Source organism: Photinus pyralis, unplaced genomic scaffold, assembly GCF_008802855.1.
Source record: "Photinus pyralis isolate 1611_PpyrPB1 unplaced genomic scaffold, Ppyr1.3 Ppyr1.4_LG2, whole genome shotgun sequence".
NCBI classification, from domain to species: Eukaryota; Metazoa; Arthropoda; class Insecta; order Coleoptera; family Lampyridae; genus Photinus; species Photinus pyralis.
Window position 1 is genome coordinate 44273734 of NW_022170403.1, and position 16291 is coordinate 44290024.

Genomic DNA, 16291 nt, shown 5'->3' on the forward strand with positions numbered 1-16291 from the left:
CGTGCGCGAAATACTTTTTTTCACTGTTGACGATTTCGCGCACGTTGTCAAGAGCAACCTTACTTATTAATTAACCGATTAAAAATCTAGTACTTCGCGTTTCGAAATCCGTCAGAAAATGACAGGTTTTTTTGACAGTTGTAGAAAATAGTTATTTATATAACAAGAGCGCGAAGTTCAATTTCGCGCATTGAGACTGAAGGTATTTTGACGAGGCGAAGCAGAGTTAAAATATCAGTCAAATAACTTCGCGCTAGCGTTATATACAATATTTTTTCTACAACTGAACCGATTGTTAATTAAATTGCTGTTTAAGTTCAACTTTTTCCCGTGCGCGAAATACTTTTTTTCACTGTTGACGATTTCGCGCACGTTGTCAAGAGCAACCTTACTTATTAATTAACCGATTAAAAATCTAGTACTTCGCGTTTCGAAATCCGTCAGAAAATGAATGATGATTGAACTTAAACAGCAAATTTAATTAACAATCGGTTCAGTTGTAGAAAAAATATTGTATATAACGCTAGCGCGAAGTTATTTCGCGCATTTGACTGATATTTTGACTCGGCTTCGCCTCGTCAAAATACCTTCAGTCTCAATGCGCGAAATTGAACTTCGCGCTCTTGTTATATAAATAACTATTTATATAAGAAATGCATTCTCAGCCTTTTTTTAAAATTGCCTTAATGTTTTGAAATCAGATGGTATCTTGTTATACAGATGTGTAATTTGGTAACTAAAGGATCTTTTGAAAAATTCATGTTTGTGCGACGGAGGAGTTAATATTCCTCTGTAACGTAAATTCAGATGATGTACATCTGTTCTGAAAGTTATTTTTTTATATAAGTATGCTGGGACAAGCATCCTTTATAATTTTGTGATACAAGCAAGCAGCATGGAATATCCTGCGATCATTCATGCTTAACCATTTCACCGTTTCCAGCGTATGCGAAATGTGACAGTATTTCCTGATAATGGCAACAAAGTGGTGGAGATGCACCCCTGTTAGTATCTACCAGGGACACATCCCCACGAAAGTTGACTAAATTCTGGGAGAGGCGGCTACTAACGAGCTCCTAGCGTGTTCATATAATTTTGCGATGTCTGTCCATCAGCCCCCGAGCCATACCTCGAAAACGAGTGGCCCGATTACAATGAAATTTTGCAGGTGGATTCTTTATCAAATTTGTAGATTAGAGTTCTTGAATTGGCAATGTAGGTCAAAAAATCAGGAAGGCCCTTTTGGCATCTCATACCCAGGAGCTCGTTCGCTATATTTCTTTAATATATTTATGTACCATATATTGTTACATTATGAAATTTCTACGTGAGAAAGAAAGAACTTTTCAGCTCATGTGAGAAAATACTACAGTTGAACCTCGCTAATCCGCACCTCGTTACGCTGAATTAGCGTTAATCCGAACGCGCTAAAAATGTAACCTCCGCATTACTAATCCGAACAAATTTGGGATAATCAGAACAAAAGTGAGAACGCTGAAAAATTCGTTTACTGATATTTATCATGTATTATTATTTACATTTTAAACATTTTTGTTTCAAAGGAATTTATTTTGTTTGTACGATTTGTAACTGTTAATTTCTCAATACATATTTCAAAATATCGCTTTATTGTTATTTTTGTTAATAGGAACAATTCAATAATCTGAACAACCTCCGGCCCAATTAGTTCGGATTAGCGAGGTTCTACTGCAAATTGATGTCCTAGTTCCTAGTAAATAAAATATGCAACTCCTCAAAATACAGAAAAATTATATGAGAGTTAAAAGAATAAATCAAACCTGGGTTTGTAGAGACACACAGAGAATCCAGGACGTCACGACCAAATTTTGCTTACCTGAAACAAAAAATATTATTAATAACATTCATTAACTTGAAATACGCAGGTTATACTATTTCATTAAAAAAATGAGTTACCTATATACAGGAACCTGCAACTAGAAAGGCGAGAGCGGGATATGCGCAAGTAACTAATCTGCAGGAGGAGCCAGTGTGGCTCATTGACGCATCAACAGGTGTAATTTATAGAATATGAATAATCAGGGCTCGCCCCTACTTTGCTTTAGTAACGTATTTGTTCTGGTAATTATTCTTAATTAGCAGAATCTGTATAATTTAACGGAGGATGTTGCGGATTTGTTGGGTATGCTAATTTCCCCCGTCTCCTCACACATTGACCGGCAGCCGTTTTACTTTATCATTATGGACTAGGCCATAATATTGCAAATTATGGCCACTAATTGCGACTGCAATTATCAAGCAGTCGTACATAAAAGTCGCTTTAGAAAGCAGGGCGATTAAAACCAGAAACTATCCTTGTGGGCGCGAGCAGGAGTTGCGCGCAAGGAATTGTACTGTCCCCTCTTCTCTAGTCGCTAGTCATGGACGGACTAGTAAACCTCCTAGCTAGCCAGTATAGGCTTTGTCCTTGACCTATTGCAGTATGCCCACGCTACAGAGCAGGAATGGTGCCTCGCTCGGGGCTAAAAGTGTATCCCGACTAGATACAAACAGTGCTCTTTACAAAGCGAGCAAGACTTAGTCTTCAGGAGCTAAAGTACACTCCACAATGCAAATACTTAGGAATCATACTGCTAACTTGGAAGCCTCACATCACCATGGCGGGCAGCAAGGCCACTACGGCGTTAATGAGCTGCCGAAGTCTTATGGGAAAGAAATTGAGACACCCCGCAATTAGGCCTATTTTGCGGTGGTATGGTGGTCCAAAGCAGAAGTAAAAGCAGCCCAGACTCAATCAAACAGGCTACAACGAATAGCCTGTCTTGAGTATTACTGGATCAATGAATACTACATCCACAGCTGCCATGTAGGTCTTGCTGGGTCTCATCCCTCTTCGCTTAGTGGAGAAGAAGGAAGCAGCGGGGAGAGCAATCAGATTGCTCGGGAAGTGAGGTAGGAAGAATACAACACAAAGATGCAAAACACTTAGGAGTTTTACAACAACCTGAGTACGTATACCAGATTTCAGACCCCTTTAAAGTAGTGATCCGGTACAAGGAAGTCTGTTAAAACAGTCCAGAATTTGAGAAAGGCCTTATGCTGGTACACAGATGACTCCAAGTCGAAGGAAGGGGTGAGAATAGGTTAAGAGGGCAGAATTACGCTCTCTCAATGGCCTTAGGGAACACCTCTAAGCTGTTTATAGGGTGCCACACAAAACGGGAGGAAATAGCCAGGCGTAATCATGTTACGTTGCTAAGCCATGAGGGGATAGCCGGTAACGAGGACGCTGATCGCCTCGTTAAGCCCGGCACTAAACATCCCCAAAAATGGACCGGAACTCTACTGTGGAGCACCACCAAGTCTAACTGGATGAGTGATAAGAAGTCAGCTCATAAAATAGTGGAAACGTTTGTAATTTAAGAAAGTAACGGAAAGAAAACAAGTCTTGCGAGTGAATATTTCAAGGATGGTTTTTAAGGTCACAATCAGGACCATTATTTAGTTTCATGTCCTTAGGTGTACTTAACTCCTGCCGTTAAGTTGAGGTACCGTCCTGGCTCATGGATCCCTCTCTAAACAAAAAAAAAACATTGGCCAGAATAACATACACACACTGAAGAAAACCAAATGGGTCAGTTCATTTGAAGTTTGTGAACCATCATTGAATCCGCTCCCTATACTCCTATACTGAGGTATATTTAATTATGGCGCCACCTGCTCCTTGCTCCTACTTCTAAAACATGTAAGGGGATGTGAGGTAAAACGAATGTCAAGATAGTTTTCTTCTTCTTAATTGCACTATTGAAATGAAAATCATTATGCGCGTATAAAAGTTTGAAATCCTATATATTGTGGGAAAGAAAAATAATCATCTAAAAACAGTGCACTTAATTAAACGACATAATGAATCTATTGTTGACAGTTGAATAATATTAATGATTTTTCAGTAATTTTCATCGACCGCGAAAGACTACTTTTTTGTCTATTCACATGACGATATAAACTGGTTGATTTAAGCTCAGTTTAGCGTTGCAACTCGTAACTATTGCATATCCGGTAGCTACCCTTATACTGTAAGTACAATAAGCATGTAGTGGTAAATTGGCATAACACATGGGGCGCAGCAGATGTTACATTTCAGAAACACTTTGCCCCTTGATATGCATAAATGTGTATTTCAAGGAGGTTATTCTGTATTCTAATAGCTACACACACGAGGGAAATATGACGCTTTCCCCTATACCGCCCTGATTTCTATTATCATATATTTTTATATTTCTTTTTAGAATATTGGTATTAAAATCCAGTTGAATAGGAGATTACCATTCACAATGCTGATTTTGACGTTATAAATGGTAATGAATAGACTAAAATTAATATCTAAGTTTGAGTCATTCATGTGGACGAACATTTCCTTTATCCAGCATTAAGCTGCGGTATCTTATTTCCTCACGTTTTGTCTAACATGTCCTCCACGTATTACTTGTAATCGGTCTACAATGAACTTAGTTTTTCACACGAAAAGAATTAAAAAACAAAAATTTATCAAAAAACAAGCGAATCAGTCCTTTTGAGCGATTAATTGTATCTTCGCAGTTCACAAAATGTTGCAAGTAAATAGTACTTCAAAGAAAAAATTCCAAATGTACCACCACCACATAACTTTGGCATAGTTATGCAAATGAAATTATACCGAAATCCAGTCTCAAATGTCTACAATAACGGCAACTGGCACATAAACGCAGCCAAAGTTTGATATTATCTCAAATACTTTGATTTGATTTTTTTATCGTTTCAATCTCATAAAAAATACACAATGGTACAATTAATATTAAAGTGACACGTTCCTTCTAAACGAAATTATTCGATGCTTTCTAGTTTAACCAATTGATTTAAAATTTTAATACTCTCGACGTTATTGTTCGGTTAAATTATTTAACAAGATACTTGTATAGCAATTCTAAGCACGTATTATCGTGACGATGTACCAAAAGGTTAACACATTTTTAGGGGAATTTTTCGAAAGAACAAAAATTCCCCTTAGGTGATGGTTTTGCCCGTCTGTCTGTTCCTCGCCTAACTCGAGAACGAAAAGAGACAGCGATGTGGAAACTTCGCCAATTGATTTCTACGAGTTCAAGGATCAGTGCTATTCAATATGAGGCTGACTGAAAGTCGTGTTCTGGAATGCGAACTGGTTTAATTAGGTTCGAGCAGTGTAGGAACTATCTACTGCGGTAATTATCTGATTTACGGAGCAATCGTTATGAAATTCCGCTGATAGGGTCAAAACTTGATATGTGAATTTCTTGAGAAGGGAGTGTCGGAAGTCGGTACACACAAAGACAAATGTGATAGGTCTTTCAGCCCTCTGAGACGCATCCAACGGTACCGCATCGACACGCGAGCTGATCGAATTACTAGCAACGGAGATATGGTATATTTAGGAGAACGGAGTGCGGAACATAGTACCTCACTAAGGAAAAAGGGAAGGTATGGACGGGACACATCAGTTGGTAGGGACAACACTTCAAATGGGAATATCTTGAGAACAGAGTGTCGGAAATCGGTACTCACAAAGGGACAGTGATAGGTCTCCCTGAGACGCATCCAACGAATTACTAGCGACGGAGATATGGTATGTTTTGGAAAACGAAGTGTCGTAGCAGAGTACTACTCACAAAGTGAAGATTAAAGTTCTTTGCTAGATGTATGTGTTCAAATTTGAATTCGAATATCTCGAAAAGTATTTGGTGTAATGAAGTCGTATGTTAAGTAGCGCTAATATATCCACTTTGGCTGTTCGGTGGGTCGGTCGGCTGCAAAGGTTTTTTAAGTATAACTCTCGAAGGAATCATGACCGTATTTTAATTAGCAATAGCCGTTCATTGTTGTTTATCGTTTGTTAATTTTTATTTATTTATTTATTTATTGTCCCTCTTGTTCTAGGCCCTCAACAGGCTAACGCCCAATTTTATAAAATCAGAAAAAGAAGAATGAAATTTGATTCGGTTCAAAAAAACACCAATATGTCGGTAGTCTCTTTTTTAGTGAAACTCATCGTAAAGGTTGGTAACTTCGCTAGCGTGAGTTTATTTCGCACAAATCCTGCCGAAAATAGTAGGTAACGCGTGTGTGCTCGATTTTCTGTCGTCTGCCTGTCATCGAGATCTCGGCCCCTGGGCCACCTAGAGTCTTCGAGGTTTCGCTAATTGATAGCTGCTATGGTTTATATTTGCCCGTTACACATCATTTACAGTTGTGTTACGCGGCAAAACCCACGAGTGGGTTTTGAAACAATTTTTACGTTTGTGTCTTCATTTTTTTCGGTGTAATATATACCTATTAGGTTTTGGATACTGTGTGCTATCTCGTTTCGTTCAATGCTATAGATGACATACGACAGCTCTGTTTTAATTTTACACCGATATTTTATCATTTAATGCATTTAATGTAATTATTATGTTACATTATTTGATTTGTTATTATTATTACATGTACTATAACAGTGAAGCACGTAAATTTTAACAATATTGCTAAGATTAAACATTTTGATAACATTTCTTGATCCCGCCTCGGGATGTAATCTTGGTGCTCAGGCAATATTCCTAGACTTCTCTACCTTGGTACATAATATATTATTATCACTCACATATATGTGTTGTAAAATATTCTCGAACAAAACACGTCATATTTCCCGGAAAGATTGCGCCATATCCACCTTCGTTCTTATCGCCGATAACTAATCTTTCATGGAATTTCTGGAATATTCGTTACATCGCCTTCCTGTTAAAACAGCTGCGCCTCACAACACGGACTACGGTTGTAGCGGAGACACAGGTTCCTCTGGGGACTTGCACGCGAAAAATGCCAATTTAGAAATGCATGTTATTGGCTAATTGTGATTGATTTGACTCTTGTTAGATTCGCGATTCAGATTAATAGTGAGACCTCTGGTGGCAGCACATTTTCATTTTTATTGGTGATATAAGACCGCCACGTTGCTTATTTAAAATGGCCAAAAGTAATCAATGTTGTAGTTTTTATGGCTGTAAAAGTAAATACATTTGTAATCAATGTAATTACACCTTAAAGATCAAGAATAGTTTTTAACATCCATTTGGTCACGTTACTTTCAAGAATTTAAATGTGATCAGTACACTTATGCAACCAAGTTAAGTTAAAGGATCATCGTCTAACAGATAACTTTTCCAAAGTCTTTAATTGTGAACAGTGCGATTATACAATAAAAAATAGGAGACATATACATATACCTACGTCACTTTTTGACACACTTCACTTTGAATAACTTTCTATAACTGCTACCAGTGTAATTATGCTACAATTAAGCGTTCGCTTAATGTGTCACCTCACCTTATCAAACAATTAACTTGTGAACAGTGTAATTGCGCTACTCGCGATAAGCGAAACTTAAAGCGGCATATTCACCTTGAAAGATGTTACGTGCACTATTGCGATTAGGTATACAATAAATAGTAAACAAAATTAAATCGTCACATCGAAGAGTACCTACTGTTTAAATTGTGGTCAGTGTAATTATGCCACGAATAGTAAGGCATAATCAATGTAATGGAATGTCGGCGAGCTGTTGTACAGTTGTGCGAGTGCGCTAGAAAATGAATAATAAATTGTGATTGTTACGTCCCCAAACTAGAATAAAATATCCTTTCGTTTTTCCTTTAATGAAAATACCCTGTACCTACATAACCATTTTGTCCGTGCCTGCATATATTCCTACTTGTTACGTGTGCGCGCATGAGTCGCAGAAGCGAAGTGTGTACTCGTCGCGCAGAACTCGTCCCATTTCTTCGTCGAGAACTCGCCGTCCCCAATTCATTGTTGAGAAACCGACGTTCATCAATGGCCGACTAGCTTTCGTCGTTCGCATCGATTGATCGATCAACATCAATCAAGAGGTCGCCGTGCAGTTCGCAGCAACCCTGAACGTCTTTGTTAAGAAGCAAAGCGTCAACACAGCACATCATGAAGATTTCGTTTTAACAAATAATCGTCCTCGACCAAATCGCAGAAAAGGGCAATCTTCACCATTGCAATATCGCCCTCGTAAATAGCGGACTTCGAAACAACACGTAAGTTCCTTTGTTTACGTTATCCTTTCGTAACTTTGCCATTTTCTAGAATTGCGTCGTGCCTACGCCAACCAGATTAAACATACATTTATTTACTTTGTATTTTTTATAATAAATACAGTCCATTCCATTCTTTATTATCGACGCCCCCTTCGTACGGTACAGTGATCTTTATTTGGAATTAGAACATTTAATAAAAGTTAATTACGTGTCGAAGCTAATTCAAGACAGCCTGGAGTTCTTAAGAAAAGGGCATTTCAAGTAGCGAGGTAGAGGATTACACGGGTTATATTTTGAAGTATCAAAAACGGCATGATAAGCTCGATTCATTTTTAAATTAGTACAATTTCATTTAAACACCTGCTAGAATAACCCAATGTTTACATACTGTAACGTGATTTATAAATTCGGGTTCGATTTATATCAATATTTATTAAACAGAACTAAAACACTATAAAATCCGTACAATTTATATCGATTATTTATATCACTCACAAATTTATATCGATTAATTATATCACTCACACTTCGCAATTTATCTTTCCGTGCTCGATGTTTACGTACTCGTTCGGTAGTAGACTCTCGCGATGTTCGGTCCGCAACCATTTATACACGCAAGCAATGTAAGTCCCGAACATTCTCGAATACGCGTAGAAAATTCCAGAGCGCCAAAGGCGACGTCATGTCTGGAGCATTTCCGTTACAATACCGCTCACGAACAATACATACAAGCATACAAGTTACCTTCAGTCCAGGGTTGGAGCTGGGACATCGTATACGACATGTGCCCTTCTCTTTGGAATCATCTAGTTGTTCTCAAAATTAAACAAGTGCGTTTGACCATTATATTGAATAAAGAAACATAATATGCATTTATTTATTCCTATATCTCAATACGTAAAGGAAATAATCAGAGGTTTTGTTTTTCATTTTTCTCCTCGAGAATAATATACCGAACACGTAAAGCAAATCTTCAATTATTACTGTGTAGGTATCTAAAAAGATTACCGTTAAAAATTTATTATTTCACCCAGATGTAAGGATCGCACGATTTGTCAATTTTCCATCGATGCTAGAGCGTTTGTTAAAATTTGATGCGAACTACGGTTAAATATTCTTAACCTATACATTAGACCTAGTTAACAAGTATTGATTGTGTGAAAGACATGGACAACTGATGTATTTGACCTCCATTATTTTTATTCATTGCTACAAATCTAACTGTATGCAATAACAACATAGGTAATAATCACCAGTTATGGTTTCAAACGGCAGATTGTGCTCTGTAATTCGTTTTAGATTCCATTATTAAATGTACGTAATTGTAATTAGGAGCAATTTTGAAGGATAATGATGTGAACGGACATTCAGCGATTCTCACGCAAATCAAAGAAGTATTCTTATTGATTAATACGGTTGAGTACCTCAATTTCCTAATAGTGTTTTACATGTGAATTAAAGACCTATCACCATATTATGCAGTATGTACATATATGGACAGTATTTGGTTGGTATCAATGTTCTGAATGCCAATGTGAAAATTTTATTGTACCTAAACTGTTACATTACGTTTATACCGGTACGAATAATACAGGTACTTATTGCATGCATTGTTGACTACCTACGTAATTATCCACCTTCGCTTGAATGCTTTTATGTTCCCGCTGTTCGCGACTTCTATAGATAGATGTCTGTATTTTCGCATTTTTAGGAGAAAATGAACTATTCACGATCCTTTTTTAAAAATAACCATGCAACAAAAGCACCGAATGAGTATCGTACATATTTGAATGGATGAATGGGTCTGATCAGAGCCTACTAGGCTAAGGTCTGATGCATTATCTTATTAAACAATTCGGATTTGTACAAGGAGAACCGTTGGCTGTCTATTCACGTATTATGAAGCGATGGATCTCACGATAAATTTACTAGTAAAAAACCTGGCAGTTGAAATAATATACATTTCCTGTATTTGTGAGTTTCTATTGCGTAGGTTTAGTTAAATGGTAAAGAAAACAGTTACATACACAAACAAAAATTAATTTAAAGACGTAGCATCTTTAACATGAGAAAACCGTCGCTTCATTAAAGTGCTATGTCATCAGCAATAAGTAGAAGGTTATTATTCTCGAAACTAATTATTATAATTTCTATAAAGTAAGCAACATCAGTGTAAAGTGCACAGATTGCAAAATACTTTCTGCAGTTTGCACTATAAAGCACTGGTAGTTTCTTTAATTAACCGTTCACTACCCTATCTCGAGCACTTTACTTTGTTTATAAATTATCGACTTGCTTAGTGCTTACAAATTAATCTACAATAGTGGCTTCAAGCGGAAATGCCTTTTACGAAATCAATAAAAAGTAAAGAATGTAATTATTTCATTAAAATTGCAGTATTCGGTATTATTCTACACTTCAGTATTTCATTGGGTTGCCATCTCAAAACTCTACCAACTAGGACAAGAAGCGTGAAAACCCCGGATTTAGGGATTATAAACCCGGACATAGGTATCAACTGAATTTGATAAAAAATATTTTCTAAAGAAAACAAACAATTAATTTTTCTAAATAAATCAAGGCGTACTCTATCACGAAACAAAATCTTCTTTAACTGTTAAGCTTCGTTCACATATAGGCGACGCGACACGACACGACGCGACGCTATACACTTTGTAGTTTGAATGCTTTCTATCAAGGACGTTAAAAATACTGGACACGGCATTGTACGATTTGTTGTGAAGCTAACATCCCACGCATTGTTATCCTCAGCTTGGTCATAGAATAGTAGCACTTTATTCTGTGGCTTGGTCGTGTTCACGCCTTTGGCAAAGTTCGTGTATGGTCGTTTGTTTGTTTACACGCCTACGTGAAAGTTGTTTTTTGTCTAATTACGTGATTTTGACTAAGTGTGGCCTGTGACAATTATTTATATCATGGTGCGGCGTTGTGAAGTATGCAATGCATATGATAGGCGAAAAAAAGGAATATCATTTCACGCGTAAGTACTTTTTTGAGGTTATGTTGCTCTTATTGTGTTATTGAGATCAGTGGCGTAGATAATTTACTTTCTCATTTTATAGATTCACGAAGAACAATGATCTCATTACGGAATGGTTCAGTTTATTGAATTTTAAAGAAGATAAAAAACTGACAAAAACCTCTCGAATATGCTCGCAACATTTCCGACAGAGTGATTTTGAAATCAAACCATCTGGTTTAAAGTACTTAAAAAGCGACGCTAAACCAATGCCTTATAACTCAAATTTATCACCTACACAAAATTTGAGGTAGGTAATTTTGTGTAATTGTAAAATGAACACTAATAATTGTATTATGTGCAGCTCTAGTAGCAGTGGTTCGTGTCAGCAACCTCCTTGTCAGCAACCATTAAAGCGCAAGTAAGTATAGTTCGTGATGTGATTCTGTGTGAAACTGCATATTTTTTAGACGTACTACAGGTAGCTCTACAAAAACGAATACTCCTCCTAAACTCCGAGATAACGTATCTCATAAAACTGTGTAAGTTTACACTATTATTATGATAGTAAGTAGTGTTTGGTCTGGTGGAAGCAGTGCAATAGTTATATACTTCTAGTCACGGATCTTTGCCCCTGCGTCATTGATTTGTGAATCAATTTTAGACATTAAGTTTTATGTAGATTTCGCTTGCTTGATACATGTTGCAGTTTTCTAGTATATGCAAGCGTATGTCTGAAATTGATTAACAAATCAATGACGCAGGGGTAAAGATCCGTGACTAGAAGACGTATACATACCTATAATAACAATAGGGCTGTAATAACCAAGCACCTACCTTCTTGTGCATGAAGCTCACTTGTGTGTTAAGGGTGTAATGCCCGGTTTCTCCAATACACTTAAGTAAGTAAGTAATAGAGACATGATATTTGTCGGTGGATTGAAATTAGTTACTTTCTTAGTAACGTTAAACTTAAGCTGGTTTTAAGTGTTGCATATTGTTGGAGAAACCTGCCATTTGAGTTGTAATTGTAACATTTAAAGGTACATAAAGTAACCAATCATCATTTAGTGAAAAAACAATCTGCAGTTATATTAATACTCGTATAAATAACAATTACTTGCTGTAAATACCTTTGATTTAGTGAATCTATTTATGTATAAATATCAACAATTTTACTTTTTGGATTGTTTAGACATAAGTCATCTTCAGGGACCTTAACAGCATCTGAATTTGAACAGAAATCAGCTATCGGACAAACAACACCTCCTGGCCAAAGAGATATTTTCTGTGCTGGACCATCTACTGCATATCCAAATGTAAACAAAGATGGAAGCAGGTATGACTAATTTAACCAAAAAAAAGGTTACCCACATATAAAGTATACTTTATTGTAGCAAAAAACGTTATGTAGGAGATATTGCTAGCGATGAGTTTTCCACACCAAAGAAAGCAAAGAAACATGCGCGAATGCTGAAGGGTGCTGTTGTAAAGTATAGGAGAAGAGTTGTTACACTTAATCAGAGAATTCGAAGGTTGAGATCTAGAGTTACGAATTTACAGTCACTCCTAACACTATTGAAGAAAAAAGAATACATTTCGGAAAATTCGGAGCACATTATTCGAGTAGGTTGCTAAATTTTTACATATTTTCTTTATATGTGTTCATGAAATATACAAGAATGTGAACCTAATGCAGTTTAATTTCATTCAGGAATAATTTTGGAAACGGTTTGATTATCATGAGAAGGTATGTGACCAAACATGCATTCTGTTGTGATAATTTTTTTGACCCCGTTAGAAATTTAATCGGGAACGCCACTGTTGCCGGAGGCACTTGTCGTTCCTCCTTCACACCCGCGCCTAAACACATGTTGGCTTCACTTTAATTTTAATAGTAGATACAGAATGCCGTGTCCAGTATTTTTAACGTCCTTGCTTTCTATGTAATCAAATGCCAGCGTTCACACATGTACTACGCGACACTACACTACAGCGCGACACTTGGATCGCATTCTCGAGGGGCCATTCAAGCGACACTTGTAGCGTCGCGTGGTACATATGTGAAAGGTCCGACGACAGCGCGCGACGAAATTCCCGCGCCTCATGACGTATAGTCATCGGGTGATGATGCAGCGCGCATGCGTTGATGCATTCAGTTCAGCTATCTACTCATTACGTCTGGTCACGTGTAAACAGAGTTCGGAAATTTTATTATAAGTTGTCTATCTTGGTAAGTAATTAATTACTTTCCCCTTATTTTTGGTATACAATTTGATATATTATTACAGAAAATATTACCACTACGTATGCCCGAATTAAACTGTACTTTGCACATGCGCCCGCCTGGTCGCTGGTTTCAGTCCTCGCATGCGCTGTTCAGTGTCTCTTACAAACAGTCGCCATGTGTGAATGGCGGTGTAGCGAACGACAAACTGTAGCATCGCGTCGTGTCGTGTCGCGTCGCCTATATGTGAACGAAGCTTTAGGAATCAGCAACGGCATTTTTAAATTCTTTCAATGAAGCAATAATATACTTTTTTAACAAAATAAAATACAAGTTATTAGAAGCTAATAACCGAGCTAATAACAATAATTTTTAAATGAAACAAAAATTTGGTCTTTTAGTAAAATAAAATGTTTAGGGAACTATTTACTTTTCACGTCTTCGGTATTTATCCGTCTTTCCAATAGCCTTGCTTACTTAAAAGAAATTTATAAAAATCTACACAATTATAATGTTTGAAATTGTTCTTCATTTTTATCACTGACGAGACTGTTTCAATATTCAATAAATTCCTTTATTTTATCCTTGGGCCACTAGTGAAAATATTCTTTCAGCGTTGTCATTATGAGCAGGAATGCAAAAAAAGTACCTAGTACGCAATTTTCATTAACTCCGAGTACCTATAAATGAAATGAGCATTCGGTGTTTTAAAAAATTGTTACCAAAGCTGATTTGCGTTTGAAAGTTTATCTTGTTGGCTTAAATTTTGACAGAAAGATTTTTAATTCACCCACTCAGTATCTCAAAACCCGAACTACCATTGAAAACCCGCCCGAACGCTCCCCGGACGCCCCCTAAACTAGGACAAATCCGGGGAAATCCGGACGGATGGCAACCCTAGATTTCATCGGCATCGAAAAATCTGAATATAAGTATTAGTATTACCATTGAATAATAAATCTCTTTATTCAATGGTATTACATACTAACCCCAAATGAGCACTTGTCCCTTGATTGACACTAATCAACTCAAACACAATTTATGGTTTTCTGAATTGAAATTTTTTTTGACATTACTTTCCTTGCATTTGCGACGAGGTACATTAACTAATAGTTAAAAGTCGCTGGAAAACATTTTATTAAGAACTTTTAGAATTGGAAACCCATATACCTAATGTACCACAAATAGAGACCTTAAAAGAAGGTGAGAACTTGAACTGGGATAATTGGAAGTTTATTGCGCAGGCATACTACCAAATGGAGGATCTGTGGAATGCTGTTGAGGGCGAGGAGGAATATAAAAAGAAACTTGTTGCATCCCTCATTATGCGTCCACATTCGTCAAGCGAAAAATGCCAAGGAAATTTGGAATAGAATAGTCTTCACAGAGCATTATAATAACAAAGCTTGAGAATTTCTCATCGATGGAGGAATTTGTAAACATATTCGAAGTAATAGTACAGTAAAATTAGACGAAAAAATGGCCAAACCTGAACTCCAAAAATAAAAAGGTCTGATTGCTGAAAGTTGTTCATCACCCTTAGCACTAAATGTGGTAAAAAGTTTTCTCCGAAATAGCGTCGGGTTTAGGAAGGAGAGGGCGGGAACATTGTAAAATTAGCTCATTTTTACGTTTTTTGAAATATCTCCGAAGCCGTTCCTTTTATACCAAAATGTGTAAAATACTTTTTTAAAGGAAATTTAATTTTACACAAAATTGGTTATACCTATACATTTCTTTACTCCGCCTAACAGTTTAGAAGCTATGCTAGAAACAAGTGTGTACTATGTCGAAAACTTGAAAAATGTATCAAAAGTATGGTAGTGAATGCATTATTACTTGAAGGGAATGTACTTCTGAGATTATAATATAAGAAAGTACATGCCTCATGCCTAATATAGGTACCAGAAATTGCGACATTAACAGATTCTTACGTAAGTTTAAAAAAATGAAGAGAAATTTAAAATAAAATTCACGAAAAAAGTATTACTACAAAATGAGATTGTCACTAGTCCTCATTGTCGCTATCATCACTGTCTGACACTATCTGGATAAGTCCTTGTTCGACTCCTAATTAGTGGAGACTTTCGAATTGCTGCATCCATGTCCATGTCCAGCACATGGATGAACACTGAAGGCCACTTCTTCGGCACTCACAGTTCAGGACACATTCTCCAGTGCACGAACAACAGATTAGGTGCAACAGGTAGGTAGTCCGGAGCTGCAGGAAGAGTTGTTGTTGTTGGACGTAGGTATCCATTGACCATTTTCCATCCCGATTTCATAGGGTCTTTCGTGCAACCATGCTACTTCTGTATCTGATGATAGACTCGCATAGAGTGCTCCCTAGCTGCTGCGGATGTGGGAGGGATAGTAGCTAACATGAACTCTGCTTGCAGTTGTTGATTGGCAACTGTTTTTATATATCTATGGTAGCGTAGAGCATCTAAACTTGTTTTTTGTTTCGATCCATAGATAGACAGGAAAAGTTCGTTGCCAGCATCAGCAATATCATCTGATTCTGCATTTGGATCGTTAAAAATAAGCAACTTATTCCCCAATTGAATGTCACTTTTAACCTTTTTAAAGGGGAGAGATTTACCTTTTCTGTATATTGAGGAAACTGAATCGCAGCCTGTGAAAGCATAAACATATAGCAACACATCTGTCATTTCCTTTAACCCCTGCTGCAGTTCTGGAATGTTGTGAATTTTATCTAACTTGTTACATTTACCAGGAGCATTCATTTCTAATGTGCAGTTAGGAGGAGAGAGAAAAATTAATAAGACAAGTAAGTCTGTATCTTCACCAACGACGTGTACCTCCAGTACCTCTCGAGCTGTTGCGATTGCTGTGGAAATAATTAGTGTGTCAGCATCCCCACGGGTCTGGAGTACCTTTACAATCATTTGCTTTTAAATGATTCGTTGGGAGGGATATGAACTGCTCCTTATTGTTCTCCTAGATATCGACGACTAGCACTATCGGGAG

The 16291-nt window shown here is 37.1% G+C and overlaps 1 protein-coding gene across 1 annotated transcript; it reads left to right on the forward strand.

The window, feature by feature from the left end:
* The first annotated feature begins 10821 nt into the window (after window positions 1-10821).
* LOC116164558 lies at window positions 10822-12767 on the forward strand. Its single transcript, XM_031478755.1, has 6 exons — window positions 10822-11094; window positions 11177-11383; window positions 11438-11494; window positions 11544-11615; window positions 12269-12412; window positions 12471-12767. The coding sequence occupies exons 1-6, from the start codon at window positions 11030-11032 to the stop codon at window positions 12709-12711; spliced, it is 786 nt and encodes a 261-aa protein (XP_031334615.1). The 5' UTR covers window positions 10822-11029; the 3' UTR covers window positions 12712-12767.
* The last annotated feature ends 3524 nt before the right edge of the window (window positions 12768-16291 follow it).

Coding starts and splice junctions, on each gene's coding strand:
- LOC116164558 (XM_031478755.1), top strand. CDS start 11,030: ATGGTGCGGCGTTGTGAAGTATGCAATGCATATGATAGGCGAAAAAAA. Junction 11,495..11,543: donor CAGCAACCATTAAAGCGCAA/GTAAGTATAGTT, acceptor CATATTTTTTAG/ACGTACTACAGGTAGCTCTA. Junction 11,616..12,268: donor AACGTATCTCATAAAACTGT/GTAAGTTTACAC, acceptor TGGATTGTTTAG/ACATAAGTCATCTTCAGGGA.